This window comes from Ptychodera flava, chromosome 2, assembly GCF_041260155.1.
Source record: "Ptychodera flava strain L36383 chromosome 2, AS_Pfla_20210202, whole genome shotgun sequence".
Classification (NCBI taxonomy): domain Eukaryota; kingdom Metazoa; phylum Hemichordata; class Enteropneusta; family Ptychoderidae; genus Ptychodera; species Ptychodera flava.
Window position 1 is genome coordinate 19,787,928 of NC_091929.1, and position 26,202 is coordinate 19,814,129.

The 26,202-nt window shown below is 38.6% G+C and overlaps 1 protein-coding gene across 3 annotated transcripts in view; it reads left to right on the forward strand.

Annotated features, from left to right (window-relative positions):
- LOC139116436 (proline-rich protein 5-like) overlaps positions 1 to 26,202 on the forward strand; it is a 56,622-nt gene that overhangs the window by 26,324 nt on the left and 4,096 nt on the right. For 2 of the 3 annotated variants that reach the window (XM_070679076.1, XM_070679082.1), the window contains exons 3-5: positions 19,173 to 19,302; positions 20,552 to 20,606; positions 22,893 to 22,990. In XM_070679076.1, the coding sequence (XP_070535177.1) occupies positions 19,173 to 19,302; positions 20,552 to 20,606; positions 22,893 to 22,990 (283 nt within the window). Of the gene's footprint in view, positions 1 to 660; positions 1,108 to 19,172; positions 19,303 to 20,551; positions 20,607 to 22,892; positions 22,991 to 26,202 lie in introns of those variants that run through there. The other variant, XM_070679072.1, reaches the window with a different exon arrangement.

Sequence of the window (26,202 nt, forward strand, 5' to 3'; positions counted from 1 at the left end):
TGTTTCTGTCAGTGAATATTTGAAAGGTAAGCTCATTGAGGTAATCGAAGAACTATTCAGTCTTGAGATAAGCCTTCGGCTAAGAACATCTCCCAATTATCATATGAAACGGAGGTATTTGCTACGTTTCAAACTGCACGGTGTTCAACCTTGGGCTCAACAAAGATGGAGGCAGGTATCAACTCATCACAGAAACACATACTGACCGACAGATACGAAGACAGGTGCGCGCGGCAACGTTTGCGTATAGATTTTGTTGGTTTTAGCATCGATCCAAGAAGCTATACAGAAGTAATGACGTTATTGTTGGGGTGGGGAACAGTTAGTTGTTACGCAATGTGTAAGGTGTACGCATCTCAAGATTTCTGGCTCGGCTGCCGCGTCGACGTGACAGTATTTGGCAGCTTCGCTCGTGAATATGCTGTCTGCGAGTCCAGGGACTGGTTGCAAGAACAGTTGCTAAATTGAAATTCAAAACCTCGGCTGGCACGAGACTCAACATTGTCTTTTGACAACCTTGTTCTCAGAAATAAGAAGTATATTGAATTTCAAATGCCACGGCGTGAGAGCCCGATCAGCGCGTTCGAACTGTCAACCACCCCCTCATTTTCAAATGGTCGGGTCTGCATTGTATTTTTGCTGCCGCATATAGCGGTAAACGTTATTCATCAAATGAGTTCACTGTACCAGGTAACACTTACCGGTGGATACTATCTAGTACAGTAGTACTATAGTTCACGTGCCTGATAAAATGTCCTGTAAAAAGACTCTTACATTCTTCTGTGAGCCTGTAGTCTGCTGGTCAGTCGCTTGAAACAGCATCTCGATAGGGAGTTTCTTGTTGAACTCTACTGGGAAATTTTCGCCCAGAATGTTTCACAATCGGCATGGCTCGGCGTCCGGCGGGGCAGCCATCGACCCGGAGTCCATGGACGCCCGGTCACGTCCCAGACGGCAGAGTGCTGCAGTTACGACCATGTCACCGCATTTTGAGCACGGCAGAAGGAGGTCCCTTATACCGTCGCTGGAGAGCTCAGTGTCGTATTTTCTGTCGTCTCACCAGAAGACGGCGCGAATTCACGGGCTGACAGATGAAGAATGGCAAAGGTGAGAGACGCTGCAGGGTTCGCTCGCGTGAACGATAGGTGTCGCGACTGACATATCAGAGAATTATGATAAATGATTTAGTGCTACCGTGCGCTGTGTTTAGCTTATCCCCTGTCTCAAACAAGAAAGGAAACCTTTCACAACACCTCATCGTTGAGAAATCCAGCAGCGATTGACTCTGTATCAACAAACGTGATAAGATAATCATCAAACAATAGACAAAACGTAACAAACGGAAGACGGTGAATGTTGCACAGCACTGCATGTTTGGGTACACGCCTCCCTGGGCCGGGTATTAATACTTGGGTGTCGTGTGGCTTGTCAGTCCGGTCAAGTCAGGCTGTCAAACTTTCTGCATGCTTCAGTAATAGAATGCCAGACCTTCTTCGCAAGTTGTGCGTACTGTTTCGAAGGTTATTTATCTTGCACTTGTAATTTGTACAATTTAAATTTGCAACCATGTAGTTGGAACCATATGAGCATCTCGATGACCTCGAAAGGGCAAATCGACCTTCGAACTGCGATATGGAACGTCGGTTTGCAGTTGCAATTCGATTCCGATTTATAAGGGAATATTTAGCGAGTGAATACACATACAAACTCGTGGATAAACCATGCTGTTTTGTTGTGCGTGGAATGTGCGCGATATGGGCATAAAGCATATCAGGTGTAGGCAACACTGCCGACAGTGTATTCCCGCGTCTGTGATGTGTCGATGTGCAATATGCTAGTAGTATAAAGCATATCGTTATATATGCAATATGGAGACTAGTGGAACTTCCCTGACAGAAAACATGTTGAGAGAGAGGTTTTAAATGCCTCAGCTCTGTCTGGTGACAATGATAAGGCACTACTGCTGAGAATTACCTTCAGTCAAGATTTTTTAATTTAGCCGGTGTCATTTCACGCATTCATAGGAGACGTGCTGAAATGACGTATGTTGTGTTTGGATGGCACTGAATGGAAAAATAGCACACACGCAGTGTCGCAAACAAAATTGATATCAATATTTTCAATAACTTGAGACCGGCAACGAATTTTCCGGTTTGGAATTTTTAGGTTGTGTTATGACAACAGATATGGTTTCACGCTGAGTCGCCTTTACCCTACACCCTGTGTACACAAAGGTCGTAGCATGAGAAGAAAACATGCATTTTTTTGTGTTCGAAGTCCGCAGTCTCCCCAGTTAAATGACCTTAAACGCCGACAGTGCTGTAAATAGCCCCAACGTAGTCGAGCAGCGCGAGCCGCGGCCGTAAAATCCATTCGTCAGAAGTCTAAAATGTTTTGCCGCCAAAACTGAGAAACAGACGACACTCGTCAACGCTGGACAAGAATAGAGATTAAAGAGAACAAGTTATTTATATTCAGGGGAGAAGTGCTGCAGCCATGCTCGTCGTCTTGCTGGGCAGGGTTTCATTCAATAACACTTCGGTTTTCTGTCAACTGAGAATTTCCGACTGGGTCTTGATTTCCGTTTTATTTTTAACTCTCATCAACCAAACGTTTCCACAAGAATTCAAGCAAACATTCCTTTGAAGGTATTGATGGAATGATGCCTACAAGTTGTACAACTCTAATAATAATACTTCCCCTTACTATAATGGACACTGCCATATAAAGCCCTGCTAGCCAGTTATACACCAAAAATACAATCGATCTTCGGAGAATTTTTTTCGATTCCCGTTATTGCGCAATATCGTATTGTTTTTAAACGTGTCACTATTTTAATTCTTGGTGATGGATCGGGTCAATTAAATTAAGCGCCCACACGTGTACACTTAGGGCGTCCATATATGACTTACATTGCAAGCAAAATTTCGTTGTTAAAATCTAAATTATGCGTTCGTTGTCAATACTTGGAAAACGTTCTGTTATCACACTTCGGTGAGAATTTTACATAAACTGCTTCCGATTTCAAATCATATAAAAATTGAAAAAAAGGTTCAACTAATGGGGCTTCAAGGAAGATAACCTGATAGAGGGGTGGGTCGGAGGTATTGTGTCAAAGGACGTGTTCAGGGCCATGACCCGATAACAAAATTTAGAAAGCTATTTTTACATTCCGTCTCAATGTCTACCTTTGTGCAAGCACGTATGCATGTAATGCCAGTTGTCTTCCAAGAACTACCCTAGTTTTATAGAAAATTGAGTTACAAGCCGCAGGAAATATCATTGACTTGTTACAAATAACATTTCGTGAGTTAAGAACCTCGAGTTATGGACTATATCGTGGTTGACATCACACAGAGGTGAACAAGCCTGAGGCTGTGAACTATTTGTTCACACTTGTTCAAGGCTGTAACGATATGTAGAGGGCGGGCATTGCCACTGTGAACCAACTTAAATACCTTTCTAAACTATAATGACCTTGGCCTGCACGACAACTTTTTCCCGAATTAAGCCCACAACATACATTATGTCTTTGACAGCACAGTGAAGACTCGAAGCTTTTCTCTTAATGTATTTGTTTGAAGATAAAATGTAACCGGATTGGTTTGAACGGAAAATATATAAGCTTATTTTCTTAATTTAGTTGACTTGTTTATTCTGGTGGACGGGTCGTGACAACGGGAATTCGGACTTGGCATTTTGAACTGCTGTTCAGGGTCGCATGACATTCAAATCAGCTTTTAGACTGCTGTATAAAACTGAGGTGTAAAATCTGATGCGAACTATACTAAATGCAGTAATATGACAAATATAACAAAACAAAACCAAACTTACAAAAAAAATACATATTTTTTTCAAGCCCTGCCTCAAATCCAACTACGTATACCTTCTGTAAAACTAACCGTGATTATTATAAGGATTTGTTCCCGAGAATTTGAAAATCGTTTCCCCCCTCCCCCGTTATCTATTTTTGAGTCAGCCAAAATGTGAAAAACTCAGACTGTTATGTTTTTTGACCCATAGTCTGACCTTTTAATGCTATATGGCAACATTTTCATTGTATATATCGCGACGCGGTTATAGTGATTCCGAATGTAGGACCTCACGTTGGCAACCGAGCAAAATACCGCCCGGAATTCGCTGAAATTTAATTTCTATATCCCAGTAACCGCTTGGCTGATTCCTATTTCTAAGAGACTAACGGGGCAACGTATTCAGAAGCTCGGGCGACCGATCATTTGTTCTCGCTCAACGAGTTGGCGCGAGTCCAAATGTGATTATAGTTATTCTGTTATCCACTTTCGTACGCAACACAATCACAGCGCCTTCAGCAGAGTATTTTCTATCTTTTCCAGGGTTTTGTCTTAAAGTTGCATGTCATTTGAATTACAATTGTATGTAAAGTATGCAAAGTATAATTATACTGTAACAATCTCTTTTCCGTTTTGAAACTTATTTTTCGTCAAACTTATTTAAACTTATTTTTATCAGCAAGAGGGGTTGTCCACTAAATTAGAGAAGTTTTCTATATTCCATTGACCATACAACCAACCAACCGATTAATTAATCAGTTAATATATATATATATATATATATATATATAATATATATATATATATATATATAATATATATATATATATATATATATATTATATATATATATATATACACACAAAATGTATACAATGTGCCTCCGGTTATCACCATAATGGCTTTATGGCAACCTCTGAACTTGGGCACAGAGAGTACGGTTAATGTAGTTGACTAACTATATATATATATATATATATATATATATATATATATATATATATATATATATATATATAATATATATATATATATATATATGAAAGAACTTATTCCTCGTTTTTACGCGAAATGAAACCAAGATAATAGCACAATTTGGTGAATTTTCAATTAAGTGTAGTTCTTAAAGTGCGAAAGATGTTTTGTTTTGACTCGTCAGTAGGATCGATCTAGAAACACAAGCGTTACCAGCTGGCTTCATAGCAGTGGATCAGCGTCGTTACAAACTATTATTGTGGAAAATGGTACATAATCTCTCGAATAAAAACATTCAGTTGTGGTTATTTAAGTAGTCAGAGAAAAATCAATTGAAGTATTACGTAACATGCATCTCCCAGACAGAGCGATTTTCTGGCTAAAAATGTCCTAATTATAGTGTCTCGTACTTATTGTGATCGCACATCTTATTCATTGGTCATTTTGTAAAAAAGATAAAAACAGACAAAACCACACCAAAAACCCATTTATATTTCACATTGCAATATTTCAGTTAAATGTTATCAATGCAGGACTATAAGGTTATCCTTGCTACATTCTGAAGGTTTTGTAAGTATGAGTCGGCGCATCCTCGCTATACGATCAGTTGCTAGTGCTTGTTTCTCGACAGTCCGAACTTTCGTTCGAACTTTAATTTAAATTCAACATGGGGAGCACTTGTCGAACATTGAGGAAGGCCACAGTTTTCCAATATGATTAAAGTTATTCTGCGGGGATTTTACCGCGAAAATAGAACGGGACTGTCATGCATCGGGAAGCTTTAGCCGAGTGTCGTTCATCTTTGTTATTGTCACGTGACATGCGACCCGACTACCATCGTCACCCCCAGGCAATCCACCTGTGATGATGTGAAACAGGCGGACACTACACCGAGCTGCAATCCAAAACGGCAATGTGTACATAAAAATTACCAAGTTCGCTCAATTAGTGACTTGTGTGCTAAGACGTTGAAGGATGCTTCGGGCATAAAGTACTCGACTAAAAGAAGTCATCCTCGTGGTGAATAATAGACATACTTTAAAAGATGTTATCTATCGTCTTCTGGGTTTTGTGTACTTGAGGCGTAGGTTCGATGACGTCATCTCCAAATTACGGTAATGTTTGTCATTGCAGGCTGGAGGGTGGGATTAGAGTGCAGTGTTCTGACAATCGATACCTGGTAATTCTTCCACTGATGTGAAAAAGGGATTAATCGTCAGGTCTTTCGGGGGGGGGGGGGTGCCGTGTCATGTTTGCGATATGCAATTGTTTTTCTCCTTCAAAAATTTTGAATGATTTCTGGACTTATGAGAGCATTTGTACGGGTTCCAAGAACTTCAAACTCGGCCTGTTTCTATCAACTTCCCAATCGTGTAAGGATTTCGGTTGTGAGAATGTAGCAAGGTTTAAGGGGACAAAGTCGGCCATTTTTCGTGAATTTTGTTTGATACGCGATACAACTTATATTGTTTGACATATTGAAAGGTACTGAATGAATAGGTGACCATGCATATATGTGTCATGACCATTTATTCATTCTTGCGTTGGTTTCATGTATTGTGTCTAAAACCGGGGTCGAATATATGAATGCACACCCATTCATTCAGTACCTTTCAACATGTCAAACAATATAAGTAGTATCTCGTATCAAACAAAATTCACGAAAAATGGCCGACTTTGTCAATTTAAATTAACAAGTTTAGTTTCTATTTTTTTTCACTACCCCTCCAACTACTGTTCCACCCCTTAAAACACGTCTAGTAAGGAGTGCTGTGGGATAGTTCGCTTACTAAGGCATAAAACATTATAGGCTCCTTTTTTGTACATCCCTCACAAAAATGCTGTATAGACATGTTTTTGTTTTTCTAAGCTCACCGACATGAATATAGTACTTGTATGGTTTTTGAAAGAACTGGAAAAAAAGGCTGACGGGGCTTGTCTGAATCGACGTGCGCGAAGATGAGAAACAAAAGCCTTTGGTGTTTTTGGCGTAAGTTAAGCTGTTACTAATGCGATTTGCTCAACTCCATCAATGACAATGGAGTTGCGTTCAGGTAAAACCGTATTGAAAATACTAAGTTTATTCTTTCGCTAGTACGCTGATCAGTGGAGTACAATTGCATACAGTATTCGCAGTCAGTTAAAGTCTTTTTATCTTGTTAGGGCGCCTGGGGGCCGATTTTTAGAAAAGGACGGGTCTCAAAATCTTACGATTCTTTGCTGTATAAAACATATTGACACGACTCATTTGACGGGCTTAACAGAAATACAAGGATTTCAACGTCTCATTTTTATGCCAATCAAGGTTATTTCTTCACCCTTAAGTGGCCATTTTTCATCATCGGATGCTGCTCATTCCAAGGCAAAAGGTGCATGTTGGCGTTTATCGTTCTTTTTTCGCGATTTAAAAAAAACACAGATACTACGCTCCTCAGGGCTTAAAGTGCGCATATTTGAAAGTTTCACATTCGAAATAGCGTAGTTTAATTCAAAAATAAATATCTGTCCTATTTTTTCTGTCGTTCGACTGCGCGCGGTATATTGAGAGATGTAGGTCAATCGTTCTGGCGGGAACTGCAATTGATTGTAACAAGGTAGAGATAATGCCAGATTCCCTTAGGCTAATTTGTAGTTTGTAAACTATAGCAGTGTTTAACGCTCCTCCAGTGGAACACGGCTCGAAATTAACGGTATTCCCTGATCTCAGGGCAATCAAACCTTCCCTTGGAACCAAGATTTTCTGTAAACGATTGCCCTGTGACACTACTAGTTATTCACGTGTGTCGTGGATTGAAACAACCCGGTGTACAACTGAATGGAGGGCGTTGGCTCAAATGGCTTGCAGACTTTTTCAAAAAAAAAAAAAAAAAAAAAACAGTTAGCGATCTTGTCTAAATCTGGTCAAATTTCAACATTAATGGTCAATTGACTATCAGCCATGTTTTATTTATGATAAATTTTTCTCGCCCATTCAGTATGATAAAAAAGAGATGATATAGAGTTGAGTTCACCTTTTTTTATCTTGTGTTTATTTGTTTTACGCTAGCTGTATGATTAACCTATATAAAAATGAGTATTTTTAAGTGCTTGAAAGTTCCTTCATGCACTGTCACTGCGTTGCTGTGCGACTGCTTGGAAATAAAAGTATAGATGCAAGATATTGTGAAGTATATTAATCATTTGGTTGTACGACTGTTAGAAATAGCAATCATGAGTTCAAAATGTCTGTACAAGATGTCTTCGTGGACTGCTAAGTTTCGTGTATGGTTGTTCACTTGGACTACCATGTAAAGAATTTTATTCCGAGCCTTCATTAAAGGGCGGTGGTCGTCGGAACAGCGCTCAAAGGTCGCTAGGGACCCCTACGACAGATATAAACATTGTATCCAAGCTACGTTGGCGATTAATGAAAGTTAAAACATGTTTGTCATCATGTACATTGTAAAATTTAAATGTTGCAGCTATTTGGACATGATGCATCTATATATAGTGCATGAAATACAATGTTTGTAAACAAGAAAGTTGCACATGCGCCGTTCCGACGACCACCGCCTTTTAACCCTCAAATTTTATCCCCTGCAGAGACAGATGAACGATCATGCACTTTACAAAACTTTGAATCCGTATCGTTACAAAGTGTGTTTGTATTAAAGGTTGATCTCGCCTCTGGGATAGATATTCTGACTCTCAAACTTTCACGATATTATTTTAGCCTACCACTTTTTGGCGCTCATTTTGAAGCTAACGGAGTAAATAAAGTTTTCAGCGGCGTAATTTTGCAAATATCGGGAATTATTTTTTTTTCCCCATAAAGATGGGATGGCAGTCGTTTTGAATTTCAAAAAATGGGTAATATTGGGTAATTTTGTTTATGTATAGTACCAACAAATTTGGACCGCGACTCCCGATTTTTATTTTTGATCTTAAAGTGGCATATAGTTGAAAGATGCTGGAAGAAAGTTTGAGCAAAAATTTAAGGCTTTCATTTTCGAGGCACGAACTACTTTTGTATCGGGAATGTCGCGGACATTTATTTTGTACATTTCCTTCGCAAAACATACTTGCAGGGTCATCAGCGCGCCCTTTTCTCATTTGCAATACCATGATTTTCGACCCTGCTCGTGTAGGTGACCATTCTTGCTGAAACTCGTGTACCGTGTTCAGTTAACGGGGGGGGGGTGGGGGGGTGGGGGGGGGTGGTGTCGGAACTCTGCTCAAAGATTGCCAGGGACCCCTACGACCGATGTAAACACTGTATCTATAGGGTACATTGGCAATAGATGAAAGTTAAAACACGTTTGTTAACAATGAATATATCGTAAAATTTAAATGTTGCAGCTATGTTGACTTGATGCATCTAGATATCATGTTTGGAATACATTGTTTGTAAACAAGAAAGTAGAACACGCGCAGTTCTGACCATCCCCTCTCTTTAAACGCATATTGCGCCTCTCTCTGTCTCGCAACATGTGCAACAAAAACACAAAATTTCAAGTTCCCCGAGGGAATATGTTAAGCAGTTAGCACCGCGGGGGGGGGGGGGGGGGGTGTCCAGTCATGTAGATTATTTAGTCGAAGGTTGAACACAGGAAAGCTCAACGAGTCCCACAAGGACGTCGTCGCTGAATGAAGCTTCTTTATGCATTCAAGGTGTCTGGCGGAAGAGTACAATTGTATAAGGGTACAGTGATTATAGTTGAAACCAATAGCATCTTTAATTGGTCCTGTCAACAGCAATCAGTCATGAGTATTGAGCGACCCCTGAACCTCTTTCAACATTGCCGCTTTACAAAAGCTTGAAAAGGCTGTAGTGATGTCGTATACACACGTAACTTGGTAGGAATTCCATCACATGGCTATCCGCCACTTTTATTTTTTATCATGCTCGGGGTAGAAATTTAGTTTATGGGAAGGATGGCATAATTTTCGTGTGTTTCTTGAACACACGGTTTGAATGTCACAAGTATTTGAAATCCTAAACGGCTCCGTGATAGGTTCACAATTAGAAGGGAAGCATTTGAAAGGTATTTGCATATGAATTTTGTAAGGCCTTCCGCTGTTACATGATTCCTCGAACTGTCTGGTATGGGGAACTCTGTACAAAAGAGGAAGTTACTTAAAAAGGCCACCTGTGACTAACACACCTTGTGAAATAACGATAGTGAGGGTCCTCCTCATTTCCATATTAATGTTTTTCTTTATGGAAATCAAACGACTTTTTCGCAGTCTCTTTTTATTTCTTAAAAACTATCTGCTGTTGATTGACCATCAGAGTGCTCAATTCAGGTGTTTTATTTACTCATAAAGCCTTGGTCACCGAATTCCAGAAACGAATGACAGCGCCGTAGTAAAGTACTGTCCAATCAAAACTGAACATGTTATATTCTGTAGACATCTGGTACATTTTAATATTCAAATTTGGTAACACAGCGGAAACCAGCTGCAACACAAAATCTGCTGTGCCTAGGGCATTTATATAATGTGCCCAAGGGCATTTATAGGATGTTCCATTACATTGGAAGGCTATTTCACAAATAAAGTTTTAATTCATATCCCAAACATGATACATTGACAAGGGGACGGTTGACGTAAACACATTGAAAACGAAAATATATCAGTCAGGGGCGATAGTTTTTAAGTCGGATAAAACCCTCGTACTCGGGCTCTTCTGGTATATAAAGTCCAACCCTATGATAAAATGTCTCGGCCTGCGGCCTCGACATTTTATCGTTGGGTTGGACTTTATATACCAGAAGAGCCCTCGTACTCGGCTTTATCCTATACATCAAATCATAGACCCCCAGAATCTATGATCTTACGCGTAAAAATATAAAATGGAAAGATTAGAAACATGGAAAGATTAGAAGAACCGTGTGCCAAATGTTATAGTTGTATTGTCATGTTGCAATTGTGAAGTTGAACTCATGGCCTAGCTATGGCGCCTGTCCAAGGTGTAGAATTACCTTGGCCAAACCGGGTCTTATAAAGTCGGTCACTGTCTGCAATCCAGGAATAGAGATTGACGGGTATGGTGTAGAAACTCAATTGAAACCGATCAAGGAAATGCATGTGTTCCTAGCTGATTCAATAATTCAGTCAACAATTCAGACTTACAGTTAGTTCAGACAAACTGCAACGATCACATCACATACCGACCTGAAGTAACGTAAAACACATGAAGTCACCCGAAGAACGCTCGTCACAAGATAAAAATTCGTTAATATAAACATGTGAAAAAATCCTAGGGCGAGAGACAGGGTCGTCTTGAGGAGGTGATGCCGATGACCCAATGCCGTCAGCTGTGTACGTCACTTGATTTCCACAAAACTATCATTTGGAAAGTCTTTTACTCTGTTTTTAGCTACTATAGATTATAGTCTATAGAAGCTATTGGGATGGGTATCCGTCCGGCGTCCGTCGTCAGTCTGTATGTATGTATGTATGTATGTATGTATGTATGTATGTATGTATGTATGTATGTATGTATGTATGTATGTATGTATGTATGTATGTATGTATGTATGTATGTATGTATGTATGTATGTATGTATTTATGTATGTATGTATGTATGTATGTATGTATGTATGTATGTATGTATGTATGTATGTATGTATGTATGTATGTATGTATGTCCGTTTGTGAGGCGTCCGTCCACTCAAATATCTTGAGAACCGCAGTAGTTACTGATTTGATATTTGTTGTGTAGATGAAAAATATGATTTTGAGAAACTATTTTTTTAATTTTTTGATATTGTTGAAAATAGGCAAATTAATGCCAAAAAAGGTGTTTTTGGTAAAAAATCTTCTTCTTCATAACCGCTGGGCAGACAGCTTTGTTGTTTGGTATACAGGTCCCTAGGGGTAACCCAACTTAGATTTGTTCAAATTGTGATGAAATATGCAAATGTGTATTAGGAATTTTTTTGTCATTTTTGGTCAAAATTTGACTTACATTGTATGTAATTCTTGTACTGTATAAACCCTATCAATTCACCCAGAAAAAAATAAGTTAATATGATTTTTAATAATTGAATTAATTGGGAAATCATCAAAGCCAAAATAATTTTATTGTAGAATTATCAGAAAGTTCAACTTTTTCTGACAGTTCATAGTGAAATGCTTACCATCTTGGAGGATTAAAATATGTAAAGGCAACTTTCCTGAATCCCAACTTTGACATATTCTGAACCGTCATTTATTATGCCCTGTATGTTATCTAAAAGAAATTGCTCAAAATAGTCAATAGAGATAGAGATAGAGATAGAGAAAGTTCTAATTTCCATTTATGGTTGACTTGGTAAGGATAAAATAAATTACGTTTTGAGGAAAAAATAGAGTGGTCAATTAAAAGAGTGGTCAAAGTGATAGGGGTTTTATGGTAAAGCTTGGCTGTAAGATTCCTCATGTGCTATTTATAGCAATTATGCAATTCTGTGTAAACAGTGCAATGAAAGTTACAGATTCCTTAATGCTTTTGATGACCTTGAACTTCTTAAGTTTCAAACATTTGTATCTTCAGTGTGCTTTCTCTGAGTATGTACAGTCTCAACTTATTCAACAGAACTCACTTACAATGTTAATCAAAGATATCCACCTTCTTCATCAATACATGTGTCACAAAAGGTTATTCTCAACATAACACAGCAGAGCTCTGTCAACTGTTGAGTTGCTTGTTCTTTCAAAACTGCTGGTCGGACATTGGTTTACAAGTCCCTAGGATGACCTAAGTGAGATAATTTCATACAGTCAGGAAATACTTAATTTTGTATCTATGTCTATAGTAGCTTCAGGGACATTGGCCCTATGTTTATTATCTGTTATCATATTTTTTTATTTTCATATCTAATAAGAATACAATCAACAACACGAACAGAAAACAACAATACTAATAACAACAACAAAAATAAAAACAATAATAGTATTAATAATCATCATCATCATCGTCATCATCATCATCATCATCATCATCATCTGTATAATCTCCTGCATCATCATCATCACCATTATCATCATGGGACAACAGCATTGCAACCCTAACCGCCGCCATCATTATCTCAAATCGATCTGACTCGTTCGGGGGAGGAAAGCGAGATCGAAATGCCACATCTTGTGTCTCCGTATATAAGTCGCATCTAATTGTCAAAAAATCTGCAAATTTCACGTCGTTAACTTAAACGTCCCTTCTTCCCACGGACGGATTCGAGACATCATTAACGTTAGGGAGTGCGATCAGGCAGGCTTATCACCTATACATGTAGGCTGAAGCGTCGATTCTGAAATTGCGTATAGGTTGTCATTTCAGCACGTGCGAAATGTGAGTCCCACGCAGTCGTTTGCACTCTGCGACGTTATAACGGCATTTCATTTTACAAAAGTCTAAATTATTTAAACGTGTCGAAAGGTGATTCCTGCGCCTGTAGGTTCGCTGAGCGACAGAAAAGCTAGTCTCAGTTACCGATACTGCACTTTGGGGACTCTCATCATCCGCCGCCCCTACTACACAGTCTGGGGAATCCTATTCAAAAATCTCCAAGCAGGTTGGCGCTCTACGGGCAAGAGCGACGCATCGTTAGAGCAATATGATCAAGATTATGTTGAAGCGGCTCTCAAAGTCCAACCTAAGTAATGAATTTGAACGAGGACTATTACATCCTGGGTCAGTTGAATCGTACTTGTCAATAAACTGATCCGAAAAATAAAAGTTATAGTTCGCAGTCATTACTGTACTAAGGAGGGGCTTCGAAAGCCACTTCTACATAACCTTGAAGCTATGCATCATAGATCAGTTGCTCCCGGGATGCACCGCTCTTGTCCGTAACGCACCACCACCTTCGGCTGGGAGATTTTTGAATGGGATTTCCCCAGACTGTGAAGGGACGGTCGGATGACAGCTTGGGAGATGCAGAAAATGACAACCTACACCTTTTAAATTTGAGAAAATACTCTGGAGTAACCCGGTCGGTCTGTTCCTGAAGCTAGCCCTTCGGCCTTCCTGATGGTAACGCAGGAATACTCTCCAGGCAAACAAAAATTAAAAAAAAAAGGAAAAAAAAAGAGCAAGCCAAGAAATTAAAAAAAACCCAAAAATGAACAAAACAAGTATGTGCCAGTCCACCATTGAGTCTCTTTCGATTTTTTTCATTGACGGGGACAATGAAGAAACCAAATCTCTCTCTCTTATCAAAGGCTTTGCAGGGCTAGATAGGTAGGTATATGTAGGTAGGACTACTGGGTACGGGTAGGTGTAGGTAGGGAGGGAGGAGGTAGGTTGGTAGATAGGTAGATAGGTATTAACGTAATGTTGATGTATAGATTTGTAGATGTATTTCTTCCTGGTTGTCTGCAGCTACTCTGCTAAGGTCATTAACAGGTGGCGTTTTCGTAAATTATTACATATTGGTACCACATTACAGAACGTGCAAGATTTAAACTGAGGGAAATTTTTAACACAGCGGGACAACAATGCATCAAAGTGAACGAAAGATAGATCATAAACTGAATATTTCGTCATGAAGAAAGTTGGCTATCTTCCCAGAAGCTAGTCTTATTAGGCACAATTTGCATGTACGCGTTTGATAAAATGCCAAATGTTGTCATGGCAACGGGATGAAACAACTGGCGTTTTCTCTATAATGATGCATAACCCTGTGAACCCAACTGAAGGCCAAAAGCACTTACAGTGAACATCAGTACCCCGCATCCTCTGATGAGGTGTTGCGTTCCCCTTCATGATGAGAGAAGAATCGAGTCTGACGCGCAGAGAATTGGGAAAAACAAGTTTTCCCCCGCAAGCATGGCGTCGTTAAAAGTCGTTACTTGTTATCCTAGGAAAAGAGCTTCACCAGCTCTTGCTCGTCATCGCTTTTATACAATCACCGTCTTAAAACTTTTGTGTCGTGGCGAGACCAGACACCCGCGTTTTTTTCATCTGTTGCCTGTCAAGAGCAGATGATGCACAAAATATTCAGAAGGCAATCATGTTGATATGTAGAAGATCATTTCTCAATTTTTTAAGAAAGGGAAAAGGTTTCTGTGCAGTTATAATAACTTATTCTTCATCTCGAAACTGCCTTATTAGGGATAATATTCGGTATTCTGTGTGACTGAAAATGCGTAGGCGCGATTTTGCTGCTTTCTGTCAATCTCATATTTCTGTCGTCGGAAATTAGGAGTTCACCTTTCCGAGCGAATTTCACGGTTTTAACGGCAATAACCATCAGATATGCCCATCCACCCACTCACCCACCCATCTCTCTCTCTCTCTCTCTCTCTCTCTCTCTCTCTCTCTCTCTCTCTCTTCTCTCTCTCTCTCGTCTTGCTCCAAACAATACGACTCGCTTCCCAAAATAATTTTATACGGACAGGTCAACGAACTAATTATAGCAATAGTTGTATTATGTGGTCGTTTATAAAGTAACTGAATCCGTTCAAGAAACAGAGAGCCTTAGGTGCTGGTTGAAAGGATATGTTTGGTGTGTTGCCGGAACTGTTGACAATAACAAAGGCAAACATTAGCTCGTGTTTATATCCCGTATGTAGATTTCAGGAGCGGCCAGACAGACAGTTCGAAATAAGCTTCTCTTCACTTCTAAATCCCAAACTAAACTATCCTTGCTGTATATTTTTACCCTTCTCGCAGGTGATTCCCCAAAACGACCTAATCCCACCCATGTCCACCCATTGGGCTTTTTAAATGTCGCCCTCTGAGTAAAAGAGTGAAATCTCCCTATCCCTATTGTTAAAAATGCTCTCGTTCGTTGACCGCCCTCGGATGCGCAAACATTTCACTATCAGGGCTCTAAAAAAGAAAAAGAAGAAACGACAACAAAAACAGCAGCAGCAACAACAAGAGATTATAAAAAAATACCCCTACACTTGTTTCTCCCGATATTTTATATATTTTTTATGCGACCATTGTACTTGTGATTGAATGCACATTAATACGTAAACTACGCCAAGCCACATGCGTGAGCATCATTCCTTTCAACAGATCAATGAAAGTGGAGATCGTCGCGCCCCTAGAGAGCCAAACATTTGCTTAATTACATTCCTTGTTATACAGGCAGTCCTAGTTTACGTCAGAATTCAGAGAAGCATCTCTCATACTGCATGAACTCACGATGTCATAGAGGGAGCCCAACCAACTCCAGACTCGAAAACGATTGTACAATATTGACATTTCAGTTTTTAGAACGTTTTGAGACAGCGTATGTTTCATTGCCCACACTGTATTGCTGTCATTACCGATATCAGTTACCTCATGTCGATGTATGTGACAGTTAATTAAAGGCCCAGTAACTCTAACTTTTGACTATAAGTATTTTCGTTCTACACAGTAACTACAGTTTCTCGGTCGACTTTTTGTGGCATTTTGAAATATCCGGTATTAGGCTTTTCGACATAGACTACGCCTGTAACACTCATTGATGTCTTTGACTGGATCCTGCTCCGAGCCTAAATTCCAATGCCAATAAACAATCTCCGTAAAATTCACTCACGCAGCACTGACAAGTCAAATACTGAGTATTTCATCTTGTACAGGGCCGACAATATATCCGTGGTTGATGCATTGCGAAAAACAGCGAAACGTCTATCAATAACCTGGAAACCCTTCTCTTTCAAAATTAAGAAGAAAGATCAGAGTCACCCGTGCAAATTTTGGTATAAATTAACCAATATTTACTTATATTTGAAATTCAAAATGGCCGCCATCCCTATGTTATCTCAATGGAAGAAAATAAATTTCTTGATTTTCACAAAACTAAGCTTGTGAAAACTTTATTTACACCATAAGCTTCAAAATGAGCACAAACAAGTGCTTGGCCAAATCAATAGTTTATAAGTTTGATAATCTGAATATCTATCCCCGACGCACTTTGCACCTTAAGGCAGTATGCACCTCGAAAGTGAAAGACTTAAACTTTTGCTCTAACTTTCCTCAAGGGATCTTTCAATCATTCTCTTTCAAAATCAAGAATAAAAATAGAGGGTCACCGTGCAAATTTTGGTACTAGAGAAACAAATTACCCAAGATTTACCGATATTAGAAATTCAAAATGGCCGCCATCCCTGTGTTAACTCTATGGAGAAAAATAAAAATTTTCGAATTTCGAAAAACTAAGCCAGTGAAAAGTTTTCTTTTACCAAGAGCTTTAAAATGAACCCCCACATGTGGTATATCAGAAGAGAATTGTAAAAGTTTGAGAGTCCGAATGTCTGTCCCCGAGGTGCGTTCCACCTTAAACCACCATCATGAGAAATATCGGTTATTTTTATCAGTCTAATTGATATCCCTTACAACAAGTTGACTGACGTAGTTGCTAGAAATTTCAATAAAATGTTTGGTCAAATTAGGTCATGATACCGTTGTGGCGGGCTGGCATACCTAAATTTTATCAAAATTCATCAATGCGCAGTTCGTGCCGAACTGTCGTACCGTATTCCGCGCAGATGTGATACGTTATCAAAGATTTACGCAAGAATGTAAATTTAGCTCCATTAGTACGCGATAACGTTGTTTTTAACTCGAATGGAAGGTCACAATTCGATGTACAGTGACTCATGCTATCAATGTTTCAGCTGTTCTCGCTGTTATACAGCAATGCGCATGCGTTTCTCATGTAGGTGTGTTGAATGTCTGTATGTATTTTATTTGAGAATGACGAAATCTCACGGCAATCTGTATCGTAGACTTCTCAATAGTTTTGATCTGTCTCATCATTACTGTGTCGGAACCACTTGAACGCGTACGAGCACCAACACGATTGTGATCATAACCAGCATAATCGCCCGCCATCTTTATCGTCATTCCAATATCATCATCATCGTCATCATCATCGTCGTCGTCATCATCATCATCGTCATCATCAGGATCATCATCTCAACCACCACCAGCACGATAAAAGAGAATAGACATCGACTCCGCCGTGCGCGTGGAAAGACGTATAAAATTCTCACGTAAATCACTTGGCACGACAGTGTAGGGAAGCACTCATACATGACATATAGTTGAATAGCTTTATCTTCGGTTGTACATCACTAGCTTTTAAAACCTTCCTTCCCTGCTGCAGACATAACAAATTAATTGCAAATGACTTTCAATACATCCGTTGCCCCAGCAAATATAACAAGCTGATTGCAAAAGACTAATAGCGCCATCGTTACACGAATAGATTATAATATGAATTCACCTTTTGTTCAGGATGTTCATCAAACGTTTTTGAGCAAAAATGTTTCAGGGAAAATGTCCTTTTCAAAACATAAAACATCTCTTTGTCCGATACAAACCTTTTTCAGTTTGTTTTCGTGCACACGTGTCACGTTTTCCCCTCGAGATTCTGTACCCGTATGGTACTACTGTGTGTACAAACAACAGCAGGTGGTACCACATTTGATGCTCGCTGGCAAATAATGTTATTTTAAATGGCACCAGTGAAAGCTGATACACAGTAAGTTTTAATTACTTTTTTGTAATTTTAGCATAAATCTCAAAAATATTAACATAAAACGAGGGCAGTTTCGTCATATCACAGTTTGAAATAATAATCTTCTTATGTATGCCAATCATCACTGACACTTGCCCAACACGGCCATTCTAACTTAGCATTTAGACTAATTTTGTTGTACAAAAAAACCAACACCCCCTTTATTTTGCCTTTTTTCAAACTGTCAAAACACTTTAATACACAGAAGCAATTGTTGATCATTTTAGCTCTGCTGTTAGCGACGCGGCGCTCATTAGGTTGGTTGATTGCCCGTGGTACCCTCTGTCCGTCCGTCCGTCCGTCAATCGTCAGTAAAAACTGACCCCTCTCACAATCCGCCTATTTGAATGGTTTTGAAATTTAGTATATAGATAGATTTCTTTAATCTTTGTCACATCGTATCATTGACTCGTTTATTTTAAATTTATAATTATCTTCTTTATCTCTCAATTTTTAACATTATTTTATCATTCACATTTATAACACACCGGACTTCTGTCACTCTTAGGCGCTTGATTACTTGATGCAGACATGCATAGACATCATTCAGGCTGAGCTCAAAGGGGATAACTAGCTCGTCTCTCGCTGTATATTGAGCTAGCACAGAAGGGTCAATGAACAGCAATCTCGCAGTGTGCGAGACTTTCGCGGAGAACCCTGACAGAACAGCGCCACAAGTGACGATCTGGGAAGGATAATATGACGGCGGCAATCATGACATTAAAACATCAGGTGTTACACACAGAAAAGAGATGATATATTTTTATATATAAACATGAATTTCCTTCTGAAAAATTAGAATGCCCGAGGCAGATTATGATAACAAATTGAGTCAGTTTTACGATTCATGTGAAATGAATTCATTGTAATTTACATTTTCTATATTCGTCTTGTTTTCAGTCTGCAGAGTTCAATCAGCGGGATCTTTCAGCATGAGAGGGTCGACCCTACAGAAGTTTATGAACTCCACAAGAAGATACAGACGGTGCTAAAGTCAGAAATCAGCACGTTTCTGGGCGAATATTACAGGGTTAGTATAAAATTGAAAAGACTTACCTTTGTAGTGTTCTGAACCAACGAGGTTCCTTAAATGCCCTTCGACAAGCGCATAGAGAACTGAAGCGATCCATCATAGTTATCGATTTTTATTTCTGACAATGCCACATATTCACTAACAGACACTCTCACCTGGCAATTCTTCCTACAAGTGCAAAACATTTATCATGTTTAAAGTTACGGCTAATGGAATTTCAACAAATTGTCTGTCACGTGAAGTACTGACGCTCCAATAATCCATTTTTATCAAATAAACCTTAGACATGGATGATGACGTCGTAAGTCTCACTCCAGTGAGAGTTGTAAAGCTACAGGAATGATTAGGAACACGCACTTAACCGAAGAAATTTATCGCGTTTAGGCCTTCAGGAGGTTTCGCTGTGTTTTATTTCGAAATAATATATATATATATATATATATATATATATATATATATATATATATATATATATATATATATATTATATATATATATATATATATATATATATATATATATATATATATATATATATAATATATATAATATATATAATATATATAAGGCAGATGTCCATGTTTGGAATTTACAGTGCTCGATGCTTAAAGCAAAGCGTTGTAAATAATAACAGACAGTACTTCAAGTACAAGTGTGTATATACATAATATATATATATATATATATATATATATATATATATATATATATATATATATATATATATATATGATAGGATGCATGAAACTTAACGTAGTAACAGATATGATTATTTTGTACTTTAAGTAAAATATATATATATATATATATATATATATATATATTATATATATATATATATATATATATATATATATATTATATATATATATATATATATATAATATATATTCATCGCCGCATTTCCAGAGTTTCGATGAGGACGAGATGTATGGGCTGGTTGGGTGATGGGGCGTAAGTTCAAACATAGTGAGTTTCATTAGCAATGCGCGTATTTTAATCACCCACAGTCCCTAGATTAAAAAAGACACACACACACATTCACACACACACACACACACACACACACACACACACACACAAACACAAAGAGATCCCCAAACATCTATTGAGAATCGCATTTATCGAAATCAGATAACAAATGAATGAAAAAGTGTCAGAAATCGCTCATGCCTTGGGCAAACAGTACAGCCTAAATCACACTTTTCAAGAGCAACTTTAATAAGAACACTTACTTTGCTTCCAGACACATCTGTTGAAGAAAGGAATGCTATACCTGCTTGAAGAGATTCTAAGCAAAGGTGAGAAATTTGTAGCAAGGTTTGATGGAAAATCTCTCATGGACTGAAATGCAACGAACTCGTTGTAAAAAGTATCCGTTTCTTTCGACATTTGAATGCCACACAATGGATACTCTTCCTGATATTGTCGCTGTGGATTATTGCATTAACAGCTGCCATATTCATTCAATCCTAACTCATTAATTTTTCAGTTGTACACTTTGCAAATTTCCTGATTGAAACAAAATCCTATTCAACACGCGTCAGATGCAAAATGAGTGTCCTTTGTAAACAATATCCATTCTTTCCTGCCTGAATATCCATTCCTTCCGGCCTACATACAATATTTTACAACTTTTTGTTTCACATCATACTACTTGTTTCCGCTCTGCACAACTGTAATTTCAGCTGTTTTTTCCTTGTATTCTCATCCGTCTGTCCGTCTGTCTGTTCGTTCGTCCGTCCGTCCGTCCGTCTGTCTATCTGTCTGTCTGTCTGTCTTGGCAGACATTTCTTCCTCTCTTTCGTTTGTTTGTATTTAGCCAGCTTTTGTTCCTCGACCTTTAGCAAGCTTTTGTCCCTCGACCTTTAGCAAGCTTTTGTCCCTCGACCGTCTAATATCAACTACCCTGCCCCTATCTGGTACCAGTCTTCCAAATCTACATGGCGTCCACTCGCATCTGCGGCCTGCTGTAATGTCCGCTTATATGTCTGACAGCGTAGTCTCTTCGCCTGTCCGCTTGTCAGCTCATCCGCGTATTTGCCAGTCTGTCTGTACTACAAAATGCCATTCTTTGTGTCAACGTACGGTGCTATCAATACGTTTATGTGATATATCACATCCCCCGGCATTGTCAGGAAATTCACTTTTGTGTCTGTCGTCATCACCAGCCTGTTTTCTCACTATCTTTCGGGGAAGTGATAAAATGTACCGGATAAGTGCGAATTCTATCCGATAAATAATGCAAAACGTATTGCAGCAAAGGCATAAATCAATGGTGAAGAGAAACGTAGTTCTATTCTACGGAATGATATTGTGTATTTGAGTCATATGTCAGTACATCTCATATCTGGCATAATAAATTTTATCAGTCCATCTCTTGTGTCCTGTTCATTCTCCCCTTCATGCTGAACTTATGAGTGATATTGCCTGGTTAAAGGGACATAAGCTTTAACTTGTGGCAAGTTTTTCAGTATTCTGCTTCTGTATATCAACTACCTTGTCTGACCCTAATCCGTTTGTCATGCTGAAATTTCGAGTTTTCTTTTTTTCAACACAGCCTGTATGTGTGTAGTGATCATTGTTTATTGTTTACAAATGAATTCTAGTCCGGACTTGAATACAATTTTCAACAATAACAATGTCGATTATACTCATATAGGTTATGTTGATATGCTAAATACTTGGCGCTAAATTACAGTTTAAGAATTCATTGCAGAAAATGTAGGGAAACCACAAAACAAAAATGCTGAAACAATAGCCAAAAGTACAGCTTATGGAGCTTGAATCGGTCAATACAGCTTTGTCATGCAAGTATTGCATTCTTGAAACTTATTTCTGTGACTCAGGAAATTGGACGTGGTTTTAAAATATATATGATTTTTTTACTTTTAGCTTTGCTGGTTTGGTACTATGAAATCAGTCACGCTGCTTTCGAAGTTTTTCACAAGGTTTAAAAGTTAATAAAATGAAGAATTCTTGAATAACGTTTGCTCCTCTTCAAAAAATTAAGGAGGGGGGAAAAACTGGCGTATCAAAATTCTGACACCTCGCCCAAGATACCGAAATAAAATATATACGCCGCCCTTCCGTGTAAAACCACTCAAACAATTATTAACTGTGCTTAGTGCGTGTAACCGCCTGAATGAATGGTTTCCAATTTCTCACCACGGCATATGTCGTCAGTCTAATGTATTATCCTTTCAGTAAAGTGTTTCTGAATAGCGTGTCACGACCTTTCCATCTTCACTAGTGTTTAACCTTTTTGGCGCCAAAGTAAATTTTGTCACCTTTATAAAATATAATCCCAGACATTTTTGTTTCAGATCCAGACAATTGCTTTCCCAGATTTTTCCCTAAAATTTTGATCATAAACTGTAGCCATTGAGAATCGTTATCCATTTGGTCCAAAATGATCAAGAGAATTACTGAAAAATTCATAAGAATTGGTAAAACGTTGCACTAAAATTTTGGCGGGAAAAATTACAACACTCACAGGGTTAAGTATTAACATCAAGTATTTGTGTTTGGCTTATCAGTGAAAGCGGTACGCTGACGCCCATGATTCTGTTTTGCTCAAATTACAGGAGACGGCAATGTCCTGCTGCACGCATTGGCGGACTTATGGGTGAAATTCTTCTCAACTATGCTCCCTCAAATACAGGCGATATTCAATCCAGTACAGGTGTGTTTTCTCTTAATCTAATTTCACGCTTTTCGGACAATAGAGCGGTTCCATTAGCCCTTAGCAGGGCGGAAGGGAAGTTCTCTCTCTCCGCCTTGGACAAGAGGAAGTTGTTAAATCCATCCGCTGTAGTCGTGAAAGGCGATATTTAGAAAGCTTTTAAACATGATCCATGTTCGAGAAAGTATGTAAAATGAACATACACGGATATCATAGCACCTGATATATAGGCGTGACGTTGTATTATCTGACAAACGCCGGCGGTTTGAAGCAAACACACAGTGTTTTCTATTTCTCCCCATGCCATGCAATTTGGCAACATTGTAAACGTTTTGCACGGAAGGCGTCAGCAGTTGTCGCACATCCGAACATTGATAAACTGCAACGAAATTGAAACTCAATTTACAAACGACGAAGATTGTTAATGAAGGGCTAGTGATTTTTTCTTTCTCGCTGATTTCAAAACTTTGAGCGAAAATTTTAAAGAGAGAGAAGGGGGGGGGGGCGTCTCCCGTATGCGGCTGCGCATATGGGACCAACACAACGGGTCTGTTGCTAAGCGCAAGATACCCCGACATCCTTGTGCATGTCAAAACTTAAAAATGGCCACTGTACAGAAACTGGTGACGTGGAAGAGGAAGCAGCTTCATACAAATAAAGGGACGCGGCCAAACTTTATTTGGCAAAGTCTTGCAGTGTTTAGAAACTGGTGAACTATGACTTGCATCAAAATGCTAAATTTGCTTCTCATTTGCTCGACCACAGTCCCTCCATCAAGTGATGGAGGTACTATGGTTCGACATTCATCGTCAATTTCTGGGAACAGGCAATGTTTATAAACAAGAAAATTGCGCAGCCGCAGACGGGACGAACCCTCCTTTAATGTATGCAGATAATCCATCATGTCTTTATTATCATACACTATGATATGATACGATATGTGATATGATATGATATGATGTGATGTGATATGTGATACGGTACGATATTTGGTTATGTGATGTATTGTGGGGTAAGTTGAGGTGAGGTGATGTTAAGTAGTAAACCACACCCAGCGGCGGGTATACCGCGAACTTTGACCGGTACAGGTGGCCAAAACCGAGGTGATGTATTCCAACCAAGTTATATTTTGAATATAGCACGGTTATCTTCACGTCTCGACCAATCAGATCACAGCATTTGCGCCATCAATATACTGCTATGATATTATGACCTTTAATACGGGGAGAGCCACTGAACTGAAAGCTTGTCACATTAGAAGAGTACCGTGATAAACATGGCAACTTGAGGTGTTCTCTTCACAGCTACTAGCATGATTCCAAATGAGCTGAGATCTGATGTTAAACACGTAAACGTAAAAGACTATTTTAAGTAGGCTTTCAGTCACACAAACTAGCGCGCCATACGAGTACGGAAGGGGCCCCATCACCGCGTGTAGCGTGATGATATAATTTTTTTTGCGGGACTTCTCCTCGGAGGCGTGCTAATTCGAGATTGTCATGAAATAAACCGACCTTGGATTTTCAAGGGCTCTCTTACATAGTGGTGTCTTCAGGCAGAGCTCCTATTAAATACACTTACGGGGGAATATGCATGTTGGAGTTGAAAACATGTTGCCTGACGAGTACGCCCTCTGCCATACAATCTGACAATGTTTTGTTCTGTGTGTCTCTATAATTATCTGCTAGTTTCTCTCTTTATGAGAGAGAGAGAGAGAGAGAGAGAGAGAGAGAGAGAGAGAGAGAGAGAGAGAGAGAGAGAGAGAGAGAGAGAGAGAGAGAGAGAGAGAGAGAGTGTGTTTTGTTTCAAGCATAGTTCCTGTCTAAATTAGGCATATTCCCACACTATTACATGTTAATAAAAATGTCAGCGTTTTCTCGTAAAACTCGTTACGGTCTGTTTACTATCTTGAGACGACAACGCCAAATGACGCTATGAATTCCCATGGAGACATAGAGACAACGATAAAGTGTTCAGTTTATGTATGGTTACGATTCGGGGATTTTACGTCGAATCTAGAAAACTAGAAAAGCGTGTCTCCACACTGCTATACAGAAATTTAGACTTTCAGTAAGAAAACTTATTATGGATCAACAGACATCACTGTTTTAAGTCTGGAAGATCGTCTTTGTGCCCGAAAAGTTACAGAAGATTTTTAACAATGTTGCAATTATATATACATTGTTTATTTTGTCAGGGTCATTGACTTGAGAAATTCAGTTTCAAACTATTTTCATGACCCTCACCGGAACAAGACATTCACGTTCATGGTTGTTGTTACGTAAGACTTATACGTTACCGATGAAATAAAGTCAATTTGATTCAATCCAATATGTAGGCTCTCGACGTTCCTATAGCATATTTTGAGTGTCAACGCGAAAAAGGGGTTGTCTGTACAAAATCTTATGGTGATGTTTTGGTCACTATAAAGGGCCTGATGTCTAGAGTAGTTTATTATTCAACAATTACAATATTTGCTGTACCGAGATACCCTGAGTATCTATTGATATCAGGCCAAATAAAAAATATATGTTTCCGTCAACATGCGTCCGAAAATTAAGTTTTTATTTTTTAAAATTTTATTCGGCCTTTGAGTGCAAATGTCAACTTATGTCATCTTTATAGAATATATCTCAGTATTTTTTTCAGATTTTTTGCCAAAATTTTGATAAAACACTCTAGCCAATGAAATTTGATGGCCCTTTGGTCCAAAATTATCAAAAAAATCACAGAAAAATTCATAAAATTTGGTAAAATGTTGCACTAAAATTTTGGTTGGAAAAAAATTACAACACTCAAAGGGTTAATGAGGGTAGCCTTAACTCCAGAGAGAGAATTTATCGCCCGCAGGGCCCTCGAAATTACAACAAATTTAAAATACAAAACCACAAAATCAATTTTCAATAGTACAAATACATTTAACTGCCACATTTAACAGGAACAACAAGAAAAAAGTTAAAATTCTGCCCAATTTTGTTTAAAGGTAGGTAGGTGAGGGGAAATGTATTTTTTCTTTTTATTCTTTTTATCTGAGACCCCAAAAATTACGGTTAAAATTTAGAGAATCATTACCATTATTTTTTTGAAAATACGAAAACAATGTCTCGGGTTGTCGTGTTTTTTTGTGTTTTGCCTTTATTGGAAATTACGTTTGCTTAAGGCGATGACGACTTTACTGTAGAAATATGGTGAAAATCTGCAAAATAAAACAA